This window comes from Haliotis asinina, chromosome 2, assembly GCF_037392515.1.
Source record: "Haliotis asinina isolate JCU_RB_2024 chromosome 2, JCU_Hal_asi_v2, whole genome shotgun sequence".
NCBI classification, from domain to species: Eukaryota; Metazoa; Mollusca; class Gastropoda; order Lepetellida; family Haliotidae; genus Haliotis; species Haliotis asinina.
In genome coordinates this window covers 54,483,125-54,506,524 of record NC_090281.1, presented here as the reverse complement: position 1 = coordinate 54,506,524, position 23,400 = coordinate 54,483,125, and the positions used below count along the sequence as shown (strand labels likewise).

At 42.2% G+C, this 23,400-nt stretch overlaps 1 protein-coding gene across 1 annotated transcript; it reads right to left on the bottom strand.

Annotated features, from left to right (window-relative positions):
• Positions 1–135: 135 nt before the first annotated feature.
• Positions 136–22,743, bottom strand: LOC137273958 (ganglioside GM2 activator-like). Its single transcript, XM_067806885.1, has 4 exons — positions 22,558–22,743; positions 6,349–6,553; positions 5,283–5,457; positions 136–356 (listed from the first exon to the last, which is right to left on the bottom strand). The coding sequence occupies exons 1-4, from the start codon at positions 22,661–22,663 to the stop codon at positions 243–245; spliced, it is 600 nt and encodes a 199-aa protein (XP_067662986.1). The 5' UTR covers positions 22,664–22,743; the 3' UTR covers positions 136–242.
• Between the last annotated feature and the right edge of the window lie 657 nt (positions 22,744–23,400).

The window sequence follows — 23,400 nt, the reverse complement described above, 5'->3', positions numbered from 1 at the left end:
CGCAGCGCTTCTAACACAAACACGTCCTGAGAGGAAGTTGATATTTACATCCACTGGGCCATAGCACAGGTGTTCCGCAGGAAATGGAACTGTGAACGGATCTGCGATTGGACGAAATTATTCACTGCGGAGTAACTTCCGCTCACTCGGCCCCTCCAAGCATGCGCAGACGATTGTTTCGTTCCTTGTCGGGCCTGTCGGCCTATATGTAGACAAAGTGAGCCACAGTTTGTAAGTGGTTTTCAGATCTTAAACAGCCATCCCCGATGCCGCTTTTTCATGGAAAACTTCAATTCCAGGCATCCAAGCTGCGACCGGTTTTCATCCAAGATGCTCAAAACAAGCTCATAGTCACCCTGAAACAAAAAACAGAAACTGATAAAAATATTGAGAGAGAGTGGTAACCACGTAAACTTTGTTAGAGTAATCGACTGATCAAGTACACCCCTGCATCTGTGTTTGGTACTCTGTATGAGACAGGCTGATATCACCTTGTTTAGCCAGTGTGATATACATACTAACTTTTCAGTCATAATATCAGGTGCTCTTTGGCTGCCATACCGCACCTGTACTTTGAGCCGAATAGAGTGCAATACGCCTTGTATCAAGTAAGAGAGTGACGACAGACAAGAGTCGTGTTACTTCCGAGTGAGTGAGAGAGGGAGCATTGTATCCATACGGAGAATCGAACCCAGATCTTCAGTTTGACGAGCGGACGCTTTAACCATTAAGCTACCCAACCGATCCCGTGTCACTTCCGAAGCGATATAGCGAATGCATCAGGGAAAGTTGTTCTAATGAGATGGAGAAATAATACATAATGTATGCGGCTATAAAACTGCGCTTTCCATGATTCCATATGCCAGTCGCAACTGACGTGTCTAGCGAGTTGTGGGCCCAATTTTAGTTAAGTGTTCAAGCGACAAGTTGGCTGACGCAATTTGAACTGTTCGATAGTAACATGGTGAATAAAAATATGACCGACTGACGAAAACTCCCGTTAATCGGGATTGCCTTGTGCTACTACGATAGACCGGAATGAGTGTGATTTTGCGCCGCTTTTAGCAATATGCCAGCAATATCACGGCAGGGGACACCAGAAATGGGGTTGACACATTGTAACCAACTTGGGGATCGAACCTGGGCGTGACGAGCGTGACGAGCGGACGCTGTAACCATTAGGCTACCTTACCTTCCTTCGGCCCGATTAACAAATGCTCGTTTTAGTGAATCCGAATGTGCAGTCAGCATGGTCCTATGAGCATACACACATTCCCGTCATTCCGTCAGTTTTCGGACACACAGGTTCAGAGCAGCGAGTTTTATTGCATTACAAATTATTAGCTTTCATGGAAATTGGACTTTAATGCATTGAAAGAGCGGAACCCGTCGCAAACGCGACGTATCTGAAAACGGTTTTGTGTGACACTCTTATATATGCACCAAGTAATTTAGTTCTGTATAATAGTGCGCGATATGAACCAAAACAACTCTCAGCCGATAACGGCCGAGTGCTATTTCAGACCCATCTGTTTATTAATTCTCAAGTGAATCGTACAGGCTCATGGCTACGTGTCAACCGACCTGTCGGTGAGTCATTGCTACAGCCACAGGCCTATAAAGCTTATTAATGAATTTGAGAAAATTGGATGTTAAGAAGCTCTAGATTAGGGCCATAGATGTGTAGGCTGTGCTGCCTTGTGTGTAGGTGGTCCAACTTGAGTTATAGCCCCGGGGCAGTGTGGGATGCCCCCCTGCCGTGAGGCCGAGACGTCTTGACTCGGTGTTTCCTGGCCCCAGGGGTGGGGAAAACGGAGGGGATGTCAATTACGTTGTGTGTACTTTGTGAAGGGGGGCAGATGGAGAAGCTACCCGGCCGGGAGACGGGGGTGCTTCCTCCCCGGGGGTGGGGAGCAGGGAGATGAGGGGTTTTGGTGGTGTTAGTTCACATAGTGGATGGTCGGTTGAAACAAACTATTTAAATGAATGACTCATTGATACTTTTAGACTAGTACTTTGGGGACAGGAAGGTTTCGAAAGGATTCCGATATACCTGCGCTCATCTACCGTCATTATAAACAGAAGAAGAAAAAAACTTGATGAAGGAGCTTCCAAATGCCCTTCAAAGATCTAGTCATTATACACATTGGAAACTCTGGATGAACTGATGAATGGAAACGGGGAAAACGAAGCGCGCATACATGAACATGAAATTCCAATACAAGGTAAATATGACCCAACCAAACAGTGAATATGACGTACTCAAACAATGAATATGACCCAACTCCGTGAAAATGAACCAGCGAGATAGTGAATATGACCCACTGAGAGTGAATATGTCCCATTCAAATAGTGAATATGACTCACTCAGACATGAATATGAACCACTCAGATAGTGGTTAGGACAAACTCATATAGTGGTTATGAACCACCCAGACAGTGAATATGACTCACTCAGACATGAATATGAACCGCTCAGACAGTGAATATGGCTCACTTGATCAAACAGTGATTATGACCCCCTCAGACAGTGATTATGACCCACTCAGAAAGTGAATATGACCCATTCAGACAGTGAATATAGAGCACTCAGGCAGGGAACATGACCCACTGAAATAGTGAATATGGCCCACTCAGACAGTGAACTGGACCCACTCTGAGGGTGAAGATGACCCAATTAGAGAGTGAATAGGATCCCTCAGTCAGTGAATATGACCTACTAAGACAGATAATATGGTATACTCAGACAGGACATATGACACATTCATACTCAGAGAGGGAATTGGATACACGCATACACACAATATGACATACTCACACACTGAATATGTGACATTGGAACATTCAGACATTGAATATGACGTATTCAAACAGGGGTAGTGACATACTCAGGTAGGGAATATGACATATTAACACAGGTTAACATGACATACTGACAGTGACAACACGCAAAGCTCATGCAATGAACATGGCACACTCTTGCTGGGAACATGACATTTCCAAACAGGAGTTCTTGTCATTTTCTCAATATAGAAAAGATGTGTGTTTCTGACGTTTTCGCGGGGAATCCATTAAGCGTGTGATGGTGACATAAAGTTAATCATAATCAGGAAAACGCGGGAACTTTCGACCTTAGGACGACCAAGGGGCGCCATTTCTTACAGCGACGTTTTATAATTATGCTTCAGGGACATGTGTGTCTCATATACCCACGTCAGGTCATCTCTGTGTGTTGTAAATGTACAATTAAGCCGCTTAAAAGTTGGAAAAAGTTGGAGTATTGATATTAAGTAACGTGACGGCGTAAATATAGAATTGCATGGAGAAATACAACAATGCTTCATGACGTGCGTTGTCCTGTCGGCATAGCAGTGATGTCAAGTCTACGGGTACACTGCATAGTCGTCTCTAAACTCTGATGGTTATATCACGTTCATTACATTTGAAACAGTTGCCTTAAATGTGTGCCCCTAACAATCATCACCTCATTATCAAGAAATATATACCAACAAGGACAGGTATGTCATTAAGGTTGAAAATAGTCCTTCAGGGTTTTTAACATTTCAAACGTAAAAAATACATTTCTTTCAAGCTTTTCAAAGTCATTTATCTGTCTTTAACAGGAAATACGTGCTTATTTACAGGTCAGTATTCAACAAAAACGGCGACAGCCTTTCCTGATAATAATTGTACCTTCTAAAGCAAACGCATTTATCAAAACAGAAAGATATCGTTAAGAGTCGAGGATTGAATCAATCCCTTTTGTGTAGAATTTCAGCCTCGGTCTAATTTGTAATCACGTGACAATGACGTCCCGCCGAAGCCTTTAATTTTCGATACACTCCGAAAGTGGGCGTGGTGGAGGGCTCTTCTTGTGAGGCTGAATGTGTGCCGGATGGATAGAACGGACCACCGTCATCTGACTTAGAACTGAACACCGGCGATGATTTACAAACCCATTAACCTTGGTGGCACGGCAAATTTCACAATGCCTTCAGAATTTAGTTTCAAAAGTTGACTTTTGAAAGGTGATTGGCTCCCGCAAAAAAATTCAGACTATATCTGAATAGGTGTGGGGTCTCGACGTTCACACAACAGCACAGTTCTCGCTTGAAAGCTTAACATTATCACACCTTTGTGAAATGAGACTGATGCGAATGTTTTGAAAAATACAACATTATGTCTCTCTGTCTCTCCTTGTTGGGTTTGTTATTTCAACGCGGAGGTGAGAGGGAGGGGGCACAGATTTAACTGAACGGATCCTGTTCGTGCAAAAAATGTATTTAACATTAGCCCCTTCCCCCTGCTGTTGTCATGTCAACCATGACGTCAAACGACAGACCCGTGTTTCAGTAAAACGCTATTGTAAATGAATTAAGGCCAAAGTGAATATATTTTTTTATATCTCGTCAAAGGTTGGTCTCAGCTAGCTTATAGAATTACCCATTTGAGAGTACAATGACCACTTGTGCCCAGAAGGGTTTCAGCTGTAACATGGTGAGGTAGACCTTATATCTGGTCCCGTTTTGTAGTTTCGTGAACAATTCGATGTAAGTGTACCTTGGTGATAGTTAGGTACATTCAAGTAGAGTGTCTGAACGTAAACCTTGTATTAGAACGTTGTGACACTGTAGCTTATGTCCTGTTAGAACACACCAGTTGTTCCTAGACCTCCAAGATGGCCGTCGTGGAAGGCTAACGGTGAGCTAATGCTGTTTTCCAAAGAAGTTGCTACCTGCAAGGGCGGCGGAGCAGGCTAATGGTTACAGCGTTCGCTCGTCACGACAAAGGTCCGGGTTCGATTCCCGACATAAGTCCAAATTTGTGAAGGCCATTTCTGGTGTCCCTCGCCTTCATATTGCTGGAATATTGCTAAAAGAGGCATGTACCTGAACTCACATATTTCCTGCCTGCATGCACGAACCCTACCTGGATTTAAACCCATCACAACAACCACTGGCGAATGTACGCGCTACTAATCCATTTACAAAAGATATTTTAGCAGATGAGTATAGCATCTTGTATGGGGTGCTGCCGCTATTGGCAGATATTACGACTATAGCACATGTCATCGGTACCCGGTTGCGCAGATCGATGTTCGTGCTGCTGATCACTGGATTGTCCAGACTCGACTAATTACAGACCGCGGAATGTGGCTGAGTGCGGAGTACAACTAAACTCACTCACACTTTTTACTCACTTGAGGGGTGGTGGTGAGAAGGGGACATTGCAATGAAATATCGCAGACGTGAGGCAGTGTCTATAAAAGTACATACACTTACATTAATTAGGGCCCCAGCAAAGCCGTGTATTTTTGGAACATTGACTGGCACTCTGGACACTGTGAAGTCCCCGGCCTGGAAAGGGCAGTGGCACTGGACGTTGTACGCCCGTAACGTCTTCGGACACCCAGATTGCTCATACTTCTCCAGACGGTGGCATATATTATCATATGTGCTGAAATGAAAACACACTATAATGACAATACATATAAAACGGATGAAACATTTAACGCCGCACTCAGCAACATTCCGGCTGCATGGCAGCGGTTTGTAAATAATCACGTCGGGACTAGACAATCCGGGACAAGACAACAGCATGAGCGTCGCTCCATGCGATTATGAATGTCACGAAATGTGTCACCCAAGTCAGCGAGCGTCACCCGTTAGTCGCCATTTATGACAAGCATGCCTTGAAATTGAGGTACACTGAGAATTCCGTATCATTTTGCACACATAGCACGACTTTTCGATCTAGTTAGCAAAATTCACACAAAAAAACCGAAAAAACCCAAACAAACACGCACACACAAAAAAAAAAACCCACCCCCCAAAAAAAACAACAAAAAACAAACAAACAACAAACAAACAAATCCACAAAAAAGCATTATTCAAAACTGAGACCCGTATTTTTCCCCTGCAGTCAAGCCATCCCACAATGTCAAGTGCGGCCCCAATTGGCAGTTATTACGACTACAAAGAAGGGACAGATGTACTCCAGACCCGTGAAGGCCCGGGGTAGCTTAGGGTCTTCAGCAACCCATATTTGTAGTAAAGGCAGACTCAGCTTTTCGTAAGAGGCGACTAACGGGATCGGGTGATCAGGGTCGCTGACTTGGTTGGCATATGTCATCGGTTCCCAATTGCGCAGATCGATGTTCCTGCTGTGGATCACTGGATTGTCTGGTCCAGGCTCGATTATTTACAGACGGTTGCCATATAGCTGTAATATTGCCTAGTGTGGCGTAAAACTAATCTCACTCACTCATTCACTCAGATGTACTCCACTAGTCATGCATTGTACAGGTGGATGTACTTTTACCCGACGCAGTTCGGAGAGACAACTCACCAAGACCCGATGTGGTTGTCGAAGCAGGGGATCATGAAGGGGATGCCAAAGAAATACTTCATGATGCTAAGCTCGACGGAGACCCGTCGAGGAAGGTCCTCCGTGACGTTGCCGGTGAAGCTGACGTAGAGAGTCCCAGGGATAATGACTGGCATGGGGCTCGCTTTGACGTCATAGAAGTGGATCGGACGGTTGTTTTCTTTGCCTGTAAAACAACAGCGTGTAAGTACATGTATATCCTTTGGGTTAAACGGATTTGAATGGACGCAGGTCTTATAAGGAATATCTGGTGTTACTTGCGGCTACGGCACTGACAAACCTGGAAACAAAGTCGGGTCGAACAGGGAGTTGACACAAGAAAATCATTTCACACATTGTACTGATGTAAGAAATCGAAGTGAGGATCGGATGCTTTAACCACTAGGCTACCCCGCCGCCTCCGGGAGTCGAACAACACTGGTGAAGGAATCCAGTCATATGAGGAAATCTGGCGTTCTTTAACTTCTTTTGAATGAAAGGATGGATGGATGTTTTATTGATTGATTTTGACTGTTTGGACATTGTACATTTTCCGTTAGCAACTACTGCTACGTATTGTTAAGGAAGCCATGAAACAACCTTCCTTATAAATCCTTTTCTGTGTTATTATGACATCTTATTATAGTCCTTACAAAAAAGGCAGTTCAATCACACCAGTAACTATTGTTTTAATACTCTGTGGAACTAACTGCGCTGGAGGTGAGCTGGTAGATGGAGAGAAACACGAACAAAAATCTATATATGTACATGTACTCTGGGTTGAAACGCTGCATATGACCCATCGGATCAATAAAGGCCTAATATAGCTTTAGGCCCCCGCCAGAACGTCTAAGCATTACCTTGATAAACTATGAAATTGCTAATATTAGATATGTTTTCACCAGTTCATGATCTACTGCGGTATTTTAACAAAATAGTCTTCAAAATACACGTGGACGCCATCAGTGTTTACAAAAATATATCTGATATCACTAAGATCAACCAGGTTTCCTTCCCAACATCGTATTTCCACCAATCCAACACCTGTGCAACAATCTCCATTTATCACCTGGAACAAACTTCCGTAAATAAATGACGTCATAGCGACGAGATCCCGTGGTTTCTCGCCGGGCGATCGCAATAACGTTTGTTATCGTGCATGTCAAATAACGAAAGATAAACAGATAAACAGGGAACATCCTAGGGTGCTAATGACTTTTATCGACCCTGGTTATTTATGAGAGGAGCAGGAAGTTTGTTTGTGAATTACCCACGTCTGTATGAATGAATGCCCCGAGCATCCGGGCACTTTGTTCAAATCTTGACGTCAAGGCGATGTTATGATGTTTCATTGTAGGCCTCGGTACACTCCAACTGAGCGCGGAGGTTTGTGTTTCTGTTTTTAAACATCCGGCGGAGTCACTATCAGAAAATATAATATATTTTCTCATAGACATGCAACGGCCATGTGTCACATAGGTGTCGAAATATTCTGTGTCATTAAAATCACCTCAAGGTCAATTAACATAACATCATACTATTCAATCGATTATATCCTGGCGATGAATAAAACCAAATGATGTCTTGGAATGACATAAACAGGAGGGTTTTATGGATGTCAACTTATTATATGGGACGCTACGTTTCTGAGTATATTCGTATTCCTTCATCAGGGGTATGGCTATAAATCAACATTTGGATAGTACTGCATTTGACATACAATTGGCGGTCAATACGAGACTAAGATCAGGATATAAACTCATTCTTAATTTAACTAAGGGGTTTATCGTTAATTAATCACGTCAAGTTTACACAGTTCTACCATTCAAGTACATCATCTTTTAATGTCAGTCATGACTACATTTTACATAAGCGTTATACATATTTGTTATATATTAATCATCATATGTTTTACTACCAAAGCAACAAATGACTATTTAAATCAAAATACGGATCGGATAAAAAGAACAGTCTCGTCAGCCACCCGAATGCTTATCTAATATTCAGTCTTCGTTCTTCTAAAGACATCAGGATATCATAGATATATATTGCATTCCTGTGTTCACATTATATGTCTCAAGACCTGTACGTGATTACAACAATATTTCACATCTGTATGGGTTGATTAAGAACAGATAGACCACGGTAATTGTTCCTAACCTCAGCTATTTACTGTCATGTTTCAGCCTCGAGTCCGGGAGCCTCCGTTCGTTTTCTCCGATATTAAATCAGCAATGAAATTCGACAATAAAATGCGTAATTTATCATGCCTTATTTACCATCTTCGCGGGAGGTCCCATTTTTCTATCGATCGTAGATCTAGTCTTAGCGGCAGCTCCAACGCCGCGAAAAGGAGTATAAGAGAGGGGGACCCGGTTTACAGGCGGTGAGGTATAAAACGGCGGTTTGGCGACTTCAGAGAGGCAACACTAATTACTAGGAAGATCACACGGAACCAGGCCAAGTTCAGAAGGTTTAGATGAAGAAAACATAGCAGTGGTTGCTATAAAACAGACACAAATGCCCTCCACTTTCATCGCGAGTCTCACAGTTAACCGCCACGCGGTTTAAGGGGACCGGACGCGAGGTATGGTATTAAGACAGGAACACCTTATAATCATCACTTAGGATCAAAGCGAGTTGGCGGCGCGTCAAAAAGCGCTGTTATAGATTGTCACAAGTGATGGTTTTTAGCTGTTCAGATATGAACCACTGTTTGTTTATTAGCTATCTAACACACCGCATGTGTGTGTATGTGTGTGTGTGTGTGTGTGTGTGTGTGTGTGTGTGTGTGTGTGTCTGTTTGTGTAAGAACTTCATATGAGAATCTAAAGACATGCCTTGATGACTGAGGTGACTCTCTACCTACTACGAATAGAAATGGTAACTCGAAAGTGAATCGTGAATGTCTTAAGTACGACAGTTTACATACTCTGAATAAAACGGACGTCGTCTACATTTAGAAGGAATGTCGCCTTAAAACAAGTTATTTCCCTCTGGTGCTACGCAATAACGTGACAAGACACATATCTCCTGTAACCCGGGATATCGACTGAAGGTTTAGCCAACCGGATGTATACTTAATTGATTTATTGTAAGTGAGTGAGTTGGGTTTGCGCCGCTTTTAGCACTATTCTAGCTATATCATGGCGGGGGATACCAGAAATGGGCTTCACATATTGTACCCTTGTGGGGAATCGAACCCGGGTCTTCGGCATGGCGAGCGAACGCCTTAACAACCAGGCTTCCCCACCGTCCCTACGCGAGTTATTGAACACTTCTTAAAACTAAAATAAATACTGACGCGGAGTTGCACACAGAGTAGGAGACAGCAAATGAATGAATTCTAACACAGAAGGAATGATATAAGATTGTTTACGGGTTTGTTAACCGTTATGCATGTGAAACTGCAGCATGCATCACTTGGTTGTATATATACTATAGTATGGTTGTACTGTAAAACCGGCCTCAGTGAGGACGAGCTTATGCAGTTCTTTTAGTTCTTGCATATACTATTGCGGCTGGGTAGCCCGACGGTTTAAGCATCCACTCAACACGCCGAAGACCCGGGTTCGATTGCCCACATGGGCAAACTGTGTGAAGCCCATTTCTGGTGTCCCCCGCCATGGTATTGTTGGATTATTGCTAAAACCATACTCTTTCACTACATACGATATACGTCTACACGGGGCGTCATTTATGATTTTACTATTATGATTAGTCAAGGTATTCTTCACCCTTGTTCATACCAGATTCCTGTTTGATATAAGGGTACTGATTTAATATTGACCATGGCACAGCTCAGGTTTACTCTGCCTTCATATTATTTGTTTTTAAACAATTCGGTTTTTTAATCGCAAGAATATTTATTATTGTATTGCGTATATTATATTCAATGATTACGTTGTGGACATTATCCCAATGTGACAATTAAGACAGAACAACTTTTAAAAACTGCTTCAGGATGTTTTCATTGAAAACCAAACAGTTCGATTCTCGTATTTTGGGCTCTGGTTGCCCATTATTTCTAGTTGTTACTTTTTCATGAATTTAAACTATTGTTTATCTTACCAAAGAAAACCTATATGTTGAAAAGAGTTTTCAAAAGTGCTGAAATAGTATTGTCATGACATATAAATGGAAAACAGTTTAGTTTTAATCTCAGACATTTTACCGCATGTCAGGTACTCCTCGACGCTGAAAGTATCTCCCAAACACATGATCACTCACGGTTGGCCCGCAAAAAGATAAACTACCGGAAAATGCCAGAGAATTGTTTGGTATAGTTGTATGTACTCTTGTGTGCCTGACAGGCGATTAAGACAGGGGAATTATAGATACAACGATATGGTACGCCACCTCGCTAAACATTCCATCCTGGCCGGAGTTCGGTCTTGAAGCGCGCTCAGCATCGTGTGTGGCGCTTGGCCGTCAGAGCGGTCTATTACTTCCCGTGTGATTTGACGAGAGCGAAAAGAGAAAAAATGGCGACCAGCTCTCGTTGATTTCTCGTAATTTTAGTCTCGTCTATTTATTCTGCTATTTTCTCGTCTCTTTCCATGTCCATATCTATATCGTCTTTAAGAGTCGTAAACGCTTCTTAGTCGAAACTGCATGGTATCCCACGAGAGCGGGGTTAGATAAGATAGCCTAACGGCAAATTAGCTTTACTCCTGTTCACTGCTTGCACACTCTTTTCTTTCAATAAGACTAAATTAGTGCCTTTGATTTCAAGGAATCAGATTAGATTTGTGTGGCGAATTTGTACTCGTGTCGCGTCCAGACAATCTGTAACTTTGTTTAATACTTACCATTGAATAATGAAACCGATTTAGAACGATTTATATACCCCATGTCGATTCGGCGCCAGCCTCCTTCTTTTGGAAAATACTTTCAACTTTAATTCGGTTAAAATTAATGATAAACAATAACCGGATGTAACCGAAACAGTCTCAAAGTGCAGGGCTGTGACGTAAAACCCGGACCAGCCGGTTTCGATCGAGGGCCTATCCACCTGGCTGCGAGATTTATTGGGGCTTGATTGACACGAGGGTAGCATTGGGCGCCCCGAACACCATTTATAGAAATGTTGGGGCCGAATTAAGAGGTGGGGTCGCTAAGTGCAACCTCAGGAATAACGACGTTATGGGATACAGTCGGTGCATAGGTCCGCGAAATTCGTAGGTTGACTTGCAATGAGGTGTCTTCTGAATGCTATACTAAAGAGAGTGTACCAAGCCACACTAGTGGAACAAGCATTCGTCGTGGCGTGGGTTCCCAAGTTGAAGCATGTTTATCTATGACAAGCCAACACCTGGACTAACACTGACGGAGATTCCTTTTAACCGTGGTCTTTGCCAGGGGACACTAATTTGAAGGGAATTACGCTTTCCAAATACTTGTATAAAATCGTTGTCATTTGACCACTTTCTAAATGGCATTGTGAATTTTTAGCATATGTCATGCAGTGTGTTGAAATAAACAGACAGTTCAATAAACATTAACACGATTGTAACTCATTGTTCTTGAAATAACCCGTAAAAGCTAACTTCGCAAACTATAGCTAGTTAATCGTTAAGTGAATTTCAATACATTTGACAACTAAAGCATAATGTTCAAAATAATATATTTCATCTTTGCTTCCTTAGCATGGTTCAGGAAATCTACTTGACGCATTTTGAATATGCCTCAGGAAATCTGTTTGACGCATTATAAATATGCACAACATTGTACTTATTACTAATGCTGTTATTATTATTATTATTATTATTATCGCTATTACATGTCACTGATTACTAGGTATCTTACAAAAATGAAAACTGCAACAATAGTGTACGTCAGATATAATGGTTGCACATTTCGGGTTTTTCTACCGAATGGGATAAAGCTTGGAAAATATTCCCACGAACAGTGGTTTTATGGGGAGACATGCCACATTAATCATGCAAGTTTAACCGAGTTTATTTCAACAAGCCAGTCAATGGTAGTCTGTCATCATAATACGGAGGCCCGAGCCCCAACAAGCGCTACTGACAACTGGTGATTTTCGTGTCATTACGCCGAGTTTCAATGCGAACATTCCGAGCCTTCACTGGAATGTTGTCAATTGGTGTGTTCCGATGTTGACAGGCACAATACATGACTCTTAACATGACCAGAGGAAAGTGTCGGGAATCAGCGTATTAGAATCGAATGCAGGTTGACAAGCAGCTATTCAGTAAATCCCCCGCGTTCATTCAGTCAAATTAATTTATTTGCTACGACATATGCTGTACGTGTTCTCGTACTGTTCACACACAATCTCCCAGGTCACGAGTTTCAACTCGGGGTCACTACAGGTGCGCAACATCTCTGTGTGGAGTTCACACCTGGCAATTTGCAACCGGAAAATTCCTATACAATTCCCATGTGTATCAACATCGTGTCTTCCGACTTAATAACCTTTGATATCGTAATGACAGTACTATCGTAACGTCGACTTTAAATGACTACTAAATGCATTAAGAGTGAAAGATACACATGTATACTCTGGTGAAACGATACCACACAGAGATGTCAAAAATATCCTTTCTCTCCCTTGTCCTCATACCCGAACCCAGTTTATCAATGAGTGAGTTGGTGAATATGGTTTTAGGTCGCTTTTAGCAATATTCCAGCAATAACACGGCGGGACTTAGCAGAAAAAGGGTTTCACACATAGAGTGTCACTGTGAGGAATCGCCGGAACCCCTTTAACCCCTAGCCTCTCGTGGAAAGTAGTGATTGATCAAAGTCTTAATAATGGCTACATATTCTGAGTAACAATTAGGAAATGTCTTTGGAAGGGTTTCAGGCTGGAATCAGAATACAATACTATACAATAAATCGCCATTATTCCTCTCCATTCCACACTCATCTGTACAGGTGATCGTACTTAACAAACGTCTTATAAAATGCAACCTGCTCGTAAATATTTCGCGCCGATGTCGCGCCGCCGACATTCGTCCGTTGATAACGGTACTATTCAACTCTGACGTTGAATGCCATTGCGTTGGGGCCCGTCATGCGGGACACCCAGGTTCGATTCCCAAAACTGTACAATCTGTTAGGTCCATTTCTGTTCTGGTGTCCCCTCCCCCCACCCCACCGTGATATTGTGATATTAATGGAATATTGCTAAAAACGGCGTAAAACTAAACTCACACACGGCGATCGCGTTCGAAGGGACGTAAGTGAATACTGTGAATACTGAGGGTCCCACCAGGAGAGCTTTCTCACAACTGCGGTTTAGCAGCTCTGCGGTTTTACCACGCTTAGCCAAGTCGTAAAGTAGACCATACAACAGCAAAAACATTTGTACGTAGAGCGTGGGTTCCCGGAGAATGGGGCGAAATAGGGAGCGTTTGTGTTGTACACATATTCCGCGTGACCACAAGATTATCCGCGTTCAGGGACCAATACAACTGCCTCCAGCCCTGACACTGTATTTGTATCGAAACTTCCGTAGTGTTGAGCCAGATACTTATTATAAGAGGCGGGATTTGTTTCTCGGTTTAATTCTTTCTGACTTAAGGTTATCAACATAAGGGTTGCGAGATAGGATAAACATTTTGACACGTATTGTGCGTTACCACAAGCTGTATAACAGCATTACTTTGACACCCTCTATTGTGCTTAGCTTACAAACAGCCAACACAGCAATTACTTTCTGCAGTATGGTGCCATAACAAAACGACAAGATCCTTTCCACATGCATGAACCAGGAGGTGGATTATGATATTTCGTTGTTAAAAAATTAAATTACACGTCAGTATTAATCATTTTACAGTGTAGGGTGAGGTAGGTTTGTTTGGTGTGTGTGTGTTTGTTTGGTGTGTGTGTGTGTGTGTGCGTGCGTGCGTGCGTGCGTGCGCATATTCATCCTCGGCTGTCCAGGGTTCTATATCAGCATTCGCCACTGCGGATTCGTTTCAGAGGCTTCTGTTTCGGACAACTTAGCATAGAATACAGCGTGATCGTAAGTGAGTGATGTCGAATACGAGAATCGAAGCCAGATCTCCTGCGCGGAGAGAGGACGCTTTAATCAGTAGGCTACCACCACCGTCACCGTGCTGGTGAGAGTAAAATGAGTGGGCGCAAGTTCGGGGTGAATAAACCCCCGTTTGTGAAAGGTCCCATGGTGTTTGTCACAGTACCTCTGGTAAATAGTTCACAGAATAGTCGAGGCTGGTAAAGAAACAATTTTGGGCAGTGTACCTTTGAGAGGTTAACACATTTGTGTGAGTGTGAGTATGTATTATGCCGCATTTAGATATATTTCGGCAAAGGGGATTCCCACATTGCACGCATGTCAGGAATCGAACCCATGCCTTTGGTCACGAAAGTGAACGCTTTACTCTCACACAACACAAACCCCACACGCATACGGCGCTTGAGGCAATACTCCAGACTGAGATTCCAGTTCTACCGCGGCGTGCAAGCTTGCCGTTGGAGACTTAAGTGCTGTAGGTTCAATCCTGTGGTGAAGCCAGGAGCACAGGTTTGGTGACAAAACTACACACACAGTTAGAGCGAATTTTGGATACGAACTCAGACCTAAGGGAGGAAACTCTGCACAGCACATGCGAAGCTTTAGAGCATATACCACTTATTTCCCTTTGCATCTCTGTGGAGAATGTAACTAGGGTTGCTTTGAATAGCTGAACTTACTATAGATTAACTATTAATTAGGACCCACGATGATGTCATTTATAAAGAACTGCCGAAATAATGAAATTAATTTTATAGTCACTGTGAGTTTGTTACAGCCGTAGTTATTTGGAGTTATGTAATACAGATACCGGTCAAAGTTCATGACAATCTTCGTCAAAAGAGCATATGGCTGAGCACTCTTGACCACGCGTTTCTGGATAAGATGTGCAATATAAATCTATAATTTATTGTTGTTCCTTACGTTTCCTTCAATTCGGGTGCAGCGGGATAGCCTGCTGCTCGTCATGTCGAAGATTCCGTCTATGGTACAATGCGTCATCCGCCGTGTTATTGCTGGAATATTGTAAAGTCGGATAAAAACACACTCACTCACTAGCTCACTATAACGATAGCTCGCTCCGTCCATCGTGTCCAAGGTTTATTATACAATCCCTTCAAATATCATCGAGCGAATGCAGTTTTTCTATTCCACCATTTGTTTATTTATCATTGCATCTTTGGGCGTTAAACTGCAACAAAACCAGTCAGGTGTTCCCAGAGATAGTGTCAACACCTGCAGGTTGTCGCAACGATATGTGGACTATCTCGCAAGGATTTATGGCAAGTCGTAAATGAGATGTCAGAGTGGTTTTTTTTCTTGTTAGCACTATATGTTATACAATAACATCTACGAATATGTCTGCCATTTCAATTACCTGTCAGTTAGCCGATGTCTGTTATTCATGGATCAAATACAACAGCCCATGTTTTAAACAAAACGGCGACACTTCCTACCAACCCCGGTCTATATTGACGGTGATACGGGTGGATCAGTACAAATATGAAATGCCATACAATGACATTCTGCCTGAATGATTATTATTCAAAAGTACTGTAGAAAAGTCAGTCTCAGATGGAACAAAGGTAAACTGCACAGAAATAATTTTCCTATGAGAAGTACCATGTGTAAAAATGTGAACCAGGCGGTCTTCTGTTCATAATCACCAGCCTGAAGCACAATAAAATCCATCCCGTGATATTACAATTGAAATCCGAATGTTTTATGCCCTATAATCATATCCACAAGTTATTAAAGAATGCCATAGAATTATGCGCCAAGTCTGCACATCGATAAAATAACCATTCAGATTTACAACTGTAGAAAATGTAGAGTTTCATTGCTTTAAGATAGGATGAAATGAGACGGTTGTGAGGTCCACGTGATGTGTAAACGTTGCCACAATGCGCCACCATCACTGACGATTGCAGATAAGAGGCGTTTCTTTTAAGGTTAAAATTCCGACAGTAATTCGCAATGTTCTTCTTTTCATATCTAGTCACAAAGAGAAAGTTTTTCCAGATGTATCAAAAGCGCCAGTGAGGTTTGAAGACTCCTGATGATTTTGTACCGTCTTGTCCGCAAGCCCATGAGTGCATATAATTAGCAAGGTCTTGTTTACAGCAGCGCGCGATAAAAACCCCTCCCAGGCGCGTGATTGCATCGACTTGTCGCGTACAAAGTCATAGACAATGGGGAACAAGCGTCGGTACGAAGATTGCGTGCTTATTTACTTGAATATCCACGTGTGTAGAAAGAATGCATTTGATAGTTGATAATCAAGGTCTTGTTTCTTTGGTAAGACGTACAAATTGCCAGATGGTTATGAAAAACAGTAGTTTTTAGGGGAATAGTTTACATAAAACAACACCAGTTCAGTAGAAGAAGAAAGAGTTGTAGTGGGTGGTATTAGTAGAAGTACCAGCGCCAGTAGAATGACAGTAGCAGCATAATATGTATAACCAGTAGTAGTAGTGGTGGTGGTGGTGGTGGTGGTGGTAAGGTAGCAGTAACAGAATGATAGAAGAAGAAGAATCAGTAGTAGCTGAAGTTGTGGTGTCAGCAGCAGTAGTGATAGTAGTAACAGTAATAGTACACCAGTTATGACAGCATTAGTAGAAGTAGCTGTAACAGAATATACCAGTAATGATTGAAAGAGTAGTAGCAGCAGCAGTAGTTGTAACGGTATATACCAGTAATGATATTAGTGGTAGTAGCAGTAACTGCATACTAGTAATAATAGTAGCAGTAACAGCAGTAGCAGTAACGGTATACTAGTAATGATAGTAGTAGCAGCAGTAATAAACTAGTGATGGCTAGTAGAATTAGTAGAAGCAGCAGTAGCTGTAACGGAATATAAGAGTAATGATAGTAGTAGAGTAGCAGTGACGGTATATTAGCAATAATAGTAGCCACAGCAGTAGTAGCTGTAACGGTAGACTAGTAATGATAGTAGTAGAGCAGCAGTAGCAATAACGGCAGACTAGTAATGGTAGTAGTAGAGCAGCAGTAGCAGTAACGGCAGACTAGTAATGATAGCAGTAGAGTAGCAGTAACGGCATACTGACAATAATAGTAGCCACAGCAGTAGTAGATGTAACGGTAGACTAGTAATGATAGTAGTAGAGCAGCAGTAGCAGTAACAGTAGACTAGTAATGATAGCAGTAGAGTAGCAGTAACGGCATACTGACAATAATAGTAGCCACAGCAGTAGTAGATGTAACGGTAGACTAGTAATGATAGTAGTAGCAGCAGTAGCAGTAACGGCAGACTAGTAATGATAGTAGTAGAGCAGCAGTAGCAGTAACAGTAGACTAGTAATGATAGCAGTAGAGTAGCAGTAACGGCATACTGACAATAATAGTAGCCACAGCAGTAGTAGATGTAACGGTAGACTAGTAATGATAGTAGTAGCAGCAGTAGCAGTAACGGCAGACTAGTAATGATAGTAGTAGAGCAGCAGTAGCAGTAACGGCAGACTAGTAATGATAGTAGTAGAGCATCAGTAGCAGTAACGGTAGACTAGTAATGCCAGTAGTAGCTTCAGTAGCAGTTACGGTGGACTAGTAATGCCAGTAGTAGTAGGGCAGCAGTAACGCTGTTACATCAGCATATGTAACAGTAACAGAATATGTAGCGTTATCAGTAGCAGTTATCACACCAATGGAAGTAGCAGAAACAGTCGTAACAGAAGAATGAACAACATTGTAACAGTCACAGCAGAAGTAAAGGTAGTTGCCACAGATAGAGCAGTGAGTGAGTGGGTATAGTTTTACGCCACTTTTAGCAACGTTCCTGCAATATCACACCAGAAATGGGTTTCGCACATTGAACCCATATGGGGAATCGAACCTGTGCCATCGGCGTGACGAGCCAACACTTTGACTACTAGACTACTCCACCGTCCACAGAAGGAGAGAGCAGAGGTTACATGAGAGAACACGCGGTAGACGTACGAGCTGTAACGGGCCAAGAATAACAGATGATGTTACTGTAGCAGTAACGGCAGTAGTAAATGTTGTTGTAATTATGGTCGTGGGCTGAAAAATACGTCATGGTAGTAATCAAGCTCGTGAAAAACACTAATTTCAACACGTCGTATTAACAACGAAACTGCTTCAGTTAATTTAAGGTGTTTTTTGGCACGGGCCTGGGTCTTTCTCTCCGAGCGGCATTACATAACACATGTTAGCCATCCCCTCTCGTCAAGCTGTTGCTGAAGCTATTTTCGTGACGAAATATCACCGTGTTAATACGTAAATAGCAAGTTAGGCAATGTGGTAGAAATTGCCAGTTGGGTCAACCCTCTGATAATACAGGGCAATTATGAAGAAAAACTTTGACGGTGGTCGATGAATAGATCGTGACGGAAAGAAATAGTATGGGTGTCTCCCGCAAACCTGCCACCAAAACAAAGTGGATCAGGTTGCTGGGCTCGTTCAATCATTTACCCAACACCGATGCCTGCAAAACGCAAGTTTTCATATCAAATTGAGGCGCTTAAAGGCGCAGTATTGGTTCGTAAATCGGCAATAGCAACGGCAATAGCAACGAGATACCCGCGTATAAATGCTCGTTCTCGAATGACTGAGTATATAAGAAACATATTTGGATAACTTAACTAAGGGAGGTGACCAGCACAGTAGTTAAAGCGTCGGCTTCTCTTGCTGAAGACCCGGGTTCGATTCCACACATGTGTACAGTGTGTGAATCCCATTTCCGGTCTCATCCGCGGTGATATTGTCGGAATATTGCTAAAAAGGGCTTAAAACTAAAACTCTCTTAACTAAAATGAAATCCCTTAAGCAACCTGTATAATAGGAGTTATTGTTTAAGCTTAGTGGCTGAGGATTTCTCGCCGCTTTGGGGAACATTCGAACCATAGCTCCATATTAAGTCCATTTTGAGAATCGAACCCAGTTCATGGGTATGAATAGCTAGCGCTTAACCACAAGTTTACTAAACCGCTGAAGTTCAAGTACATCAAGTGATCGAAAAAGGAGCATGTACTATTATTAGGATAGATAATGACATTTAGCATGCATTCACGATGTCCATGATATCCTGTGATACCACACATTCAGTTTTTCATCACCTCAAGCAATAATGATACGTCACCTACATCATCTGCTTATGACATGATTCCTGCTTTACCGTAGGATAGCAACAGGACATATTCACCTTCTCTGGATATCTTGTATTGACTGATATTGATTTTCTATATTGAGTGAGTGAGTTTGGTTTTACGCCGTTTTATTACAGCAAATGTCAGAGGAGGGGGAGGGTTGGCAACTAGAAATGGGCTTCACGCAATGCACCCATGTGGAGAATCGAACCCGGACCGTTGCGTGACGAGCGAACGCCTCAACCGCTGGGTTACCCCACCCATTTCTCCTGTATCCTACAGCAAGGGATCAGTTGTTATGTATTCAGTTGTTGTGGCGTTGTGGTTGAAAGACGAGATACCAAGAGTCTTGTTTGGGAAACATCCAGACAGCGAAACACCCAGGTAATATAACACACATATGACCTGTAAATCAGATATCAACATCAGCAAGAGACGCCTCTCTTAATATTAAGCATTTACAAACTAGACACACCTGATGGATTACAACTTTGCTACACAGATGCAATCTAAGACTGAATAATTCGAGAGCAGGTTGTTCTGTTTTGCTTAAAAACGGTACATGGTTTGTCCCGAAACGTCGCTATTATTGCTGTATGTAAGGGTTTATCATCCTGAAGATTACTCTACTTTGTTGTACGTTAGGATACATTGTGGAAAAGCCTATTCAAAACTTCTCTCTTTTCATACAGAAGCAAAAAATAGTTGTTAAAGCTAGGGACAATTACTACCTGAACAACCTTTTGTTGTTTTGTCACAGACTGTTATAGTACAGTCTTATTTAAGTCGTAATGTAGCGCCATGGACAATGACGAAAGTATTCGGAAGGGACGTGAAAGGATTAGGTTTACATTCTCTCGGAATAGTATTTCGGTTATAGCACGGCGGGTCAGCTTGAAGGAGCTAGTGAGTGAGTATAGTTTTACACGGAAGTATACCAGCTAAACGGTGGCGGTCTGGACCAGACATTCCAGTGATCAATACCATGAACATCAGTCTGCGCATCTGGGAAGCGATGACATGTGTCAACCAAGTGAGCGAGTCTGACCACCTGATCTTACGGCAAACAATGGTTACTGAAGATCAGTTCTAACCCGGACCTTCGGGGATCGCCAGCTTGGGGAGGAAAGCCCATTGGGAACCAGGCATAGACATTACTACCCCCTTAGCAGAATCGACAAGCATGGAGCAAACAAACCTAGAAACACATATCATGAGAGGAACACTGATATCCGAACCCACGGCCATACACCAGTGAAATTACTCGCAGCAATACAGTCATCTTAATATTTCGAACATCAATCGCACCTAGTATGTCTCACATTCCCTGAACCACATTATTTTCCCAATGCTGAGCCCTAACTGCTATAGCTCTAAATGAGGCAAGTCTAGATTCCCAAGGTTCCCAAATCTCCCCACTCACTCCTTTTCAATATACATCGGTTTATTCGTTACTATCACAATCATATAAGCAGGGTCTAAGCATTTCTGTACATCACACCGTGACGGCGGTAAATGTATAACAATCTATAAGAGCCTTGGAGAAGAGAAACAACGTATTATTAAACTACTTTTTGCTTCCCACTGCGAGAAGCAATAGTCGCGAAAGCATGACGCATATACACAACGCTTCTGTGTTCATACGAGTTTTACATTTACGACGGGACGACACGGTCGTCGCTTGTTTACTGACTACAGAGACCATCGTCCATTATATAGTCTTTGAGCGTACGTACGCAGTATTAATGATGGCGTGTATAAACCTGCTACAGCAGTTCTCTCCAACACTATCGTGGTGATATCTCATGAATTCCAATCATTTATGACTGACGGAATTTCTTCCCGCCTCAACAGGTGCTTCCTCCTCATTGTATGAAGAACACGGAATATACATTCGCTGATCAGTCCTACAGCTGGTGGAGCTAACCACCTAGATATACTGCTTGTTAAAGACAGACACGGTTCTACGTTCCGGTGCCAATTTTAAGCCATGGTATAGTAGTTGTACAATTAACATGCGACGTGTGAAATGATACTGTCTATGCAGATGTGGAACGTCTGGCTGTTCACAAAGTAGTGATAAATAGAAAATGTAAACATATAAACAAAGCGGCACATGAACGACAACATTCAGCTTTGTAAATGCACTCACATTTCCTAGCCCATCTTTTCCCGCAAAACTAAAAAGAGCGGCAAGAATAACTACAATCAGCAACTGTTTACATATTTTTTTTAGTTTTGCTAACTATATAAACATATATATTCAGTTAATATGTTTTCAATTCGCGCATCTCGTCATATTCAGTCGATGCTTTCCCTCAGACAGCATATCTATAAGAAACTACGAACGCTGAGAAATATATTTTTATAATCTTCTCAAAGGGGATATTCAACTTTTTAAGTGGTGAGAGGACCTTTAACGCTACTCGCAGGCATACAACTGACATGTGTGTAACACGCTCCCCTTCCCCCGCCATCCCTCCCCCTCACTGCGTTCCCGTACCTACAAACACATCCCAACTGAACGATTAGTTTAGTTTAGGAAATATTGGACAGTTATCAATGGTGCTATATCAAAACACAGCTAGCGGTGAATCCAGTGCGTTCATTAGCTTGTTGAGAGATAGGGATTGACAACGAACACATATAACTATGTCACGGCAAAACGTGTTTGTTGTGCTTTTTCCAACAGATTAAACGATCTGTGCGGCCCAGTGCATCAGTATATGAAATTATGTTGAAAACTTGAATTGACGCAAATTGTTTGGAATCTCTTAAGCGATACAAACAGGGACATTAACAGCAAGAAGTTAGTCTGAAAATGTTTACAACGAGACTGATAGGTTTTTTTTAACACTGTCATATTAAGATCTCAAAACACTATTGACATTTTCTTGCAACTGCATGACGAGTATGCTTGGATATGAAAGAATATCTCTTTCAAAACGTCGTTGACTTTTAAACATATCATGATACAAGTGAATGTGAGAATCCATGGCTATACTATTTCTTCAAAATGATAAAAGGTAATAGGTTGTTAAATCTTGACCCTCTTACCACAGTCGGCAAAACGTAGAATAGTTCTTTCTCTCTTCCGCCTAGCCGATACCACTGCACATCCACAAAGGAAGACAACAAGCACAATGCCACGAACATACATCATGTGTGATAACTGCTGTATCTCTCACACAAGAAATATCCCAGATAGCCCACGGCAAAACAAACAGTATAAAATATCTCTGGCTGAGATATCTGCATAAACAAATAAATCCCACTTCTTCAGCACGGGAGTTCACAGGCAAACTCTCAGGTAATGCACAGGCGTATTAAGAGTTCAATTAAGCAGATCGAACACAGGTGATCGGTACAAGTTCGGTTGGTTTCACGTTTGTTTCCCCTATGCGGTAAGATCGATGCCTTGCCGTGTATAAAACTCGTGCAAATATTTACGACAAAGCAGGAAAGCTATCAGACCTCACACATAGTCGACACCAATCTTCATCGGAATGTTTTCGTCAAATAATTAAGTCAATAGTCCAATAGTTTTTCACTGCTTCCATTTCCGAACGTCCAGTTGGAAAATTGTCACAGGTAGGTTGCCTGCGGAGAAACGTCCAAAGCGACAGACCCCGCTTCTCTCTAGCGATTTGTGACACTTTAGCCTGATAGCAAGCTATTTAATCCCTCGATTTTCAGCCTTCTTGATGATAAAATTTGAAGATAAATAATTTTCCCAGATCAACAGTCTTTTAATATATTCAGCTCTCGTTCCCCAAAAGGAGTGGGCTCGCATAGAAATACCCCACAGTTTACGTTAAAACTGCTCATTGGTCGGCCGTGATCGCAGCCGATATTGACTATCAGTGAATTGCTGGAGACCACCCACCTTGAGCCGCGCGC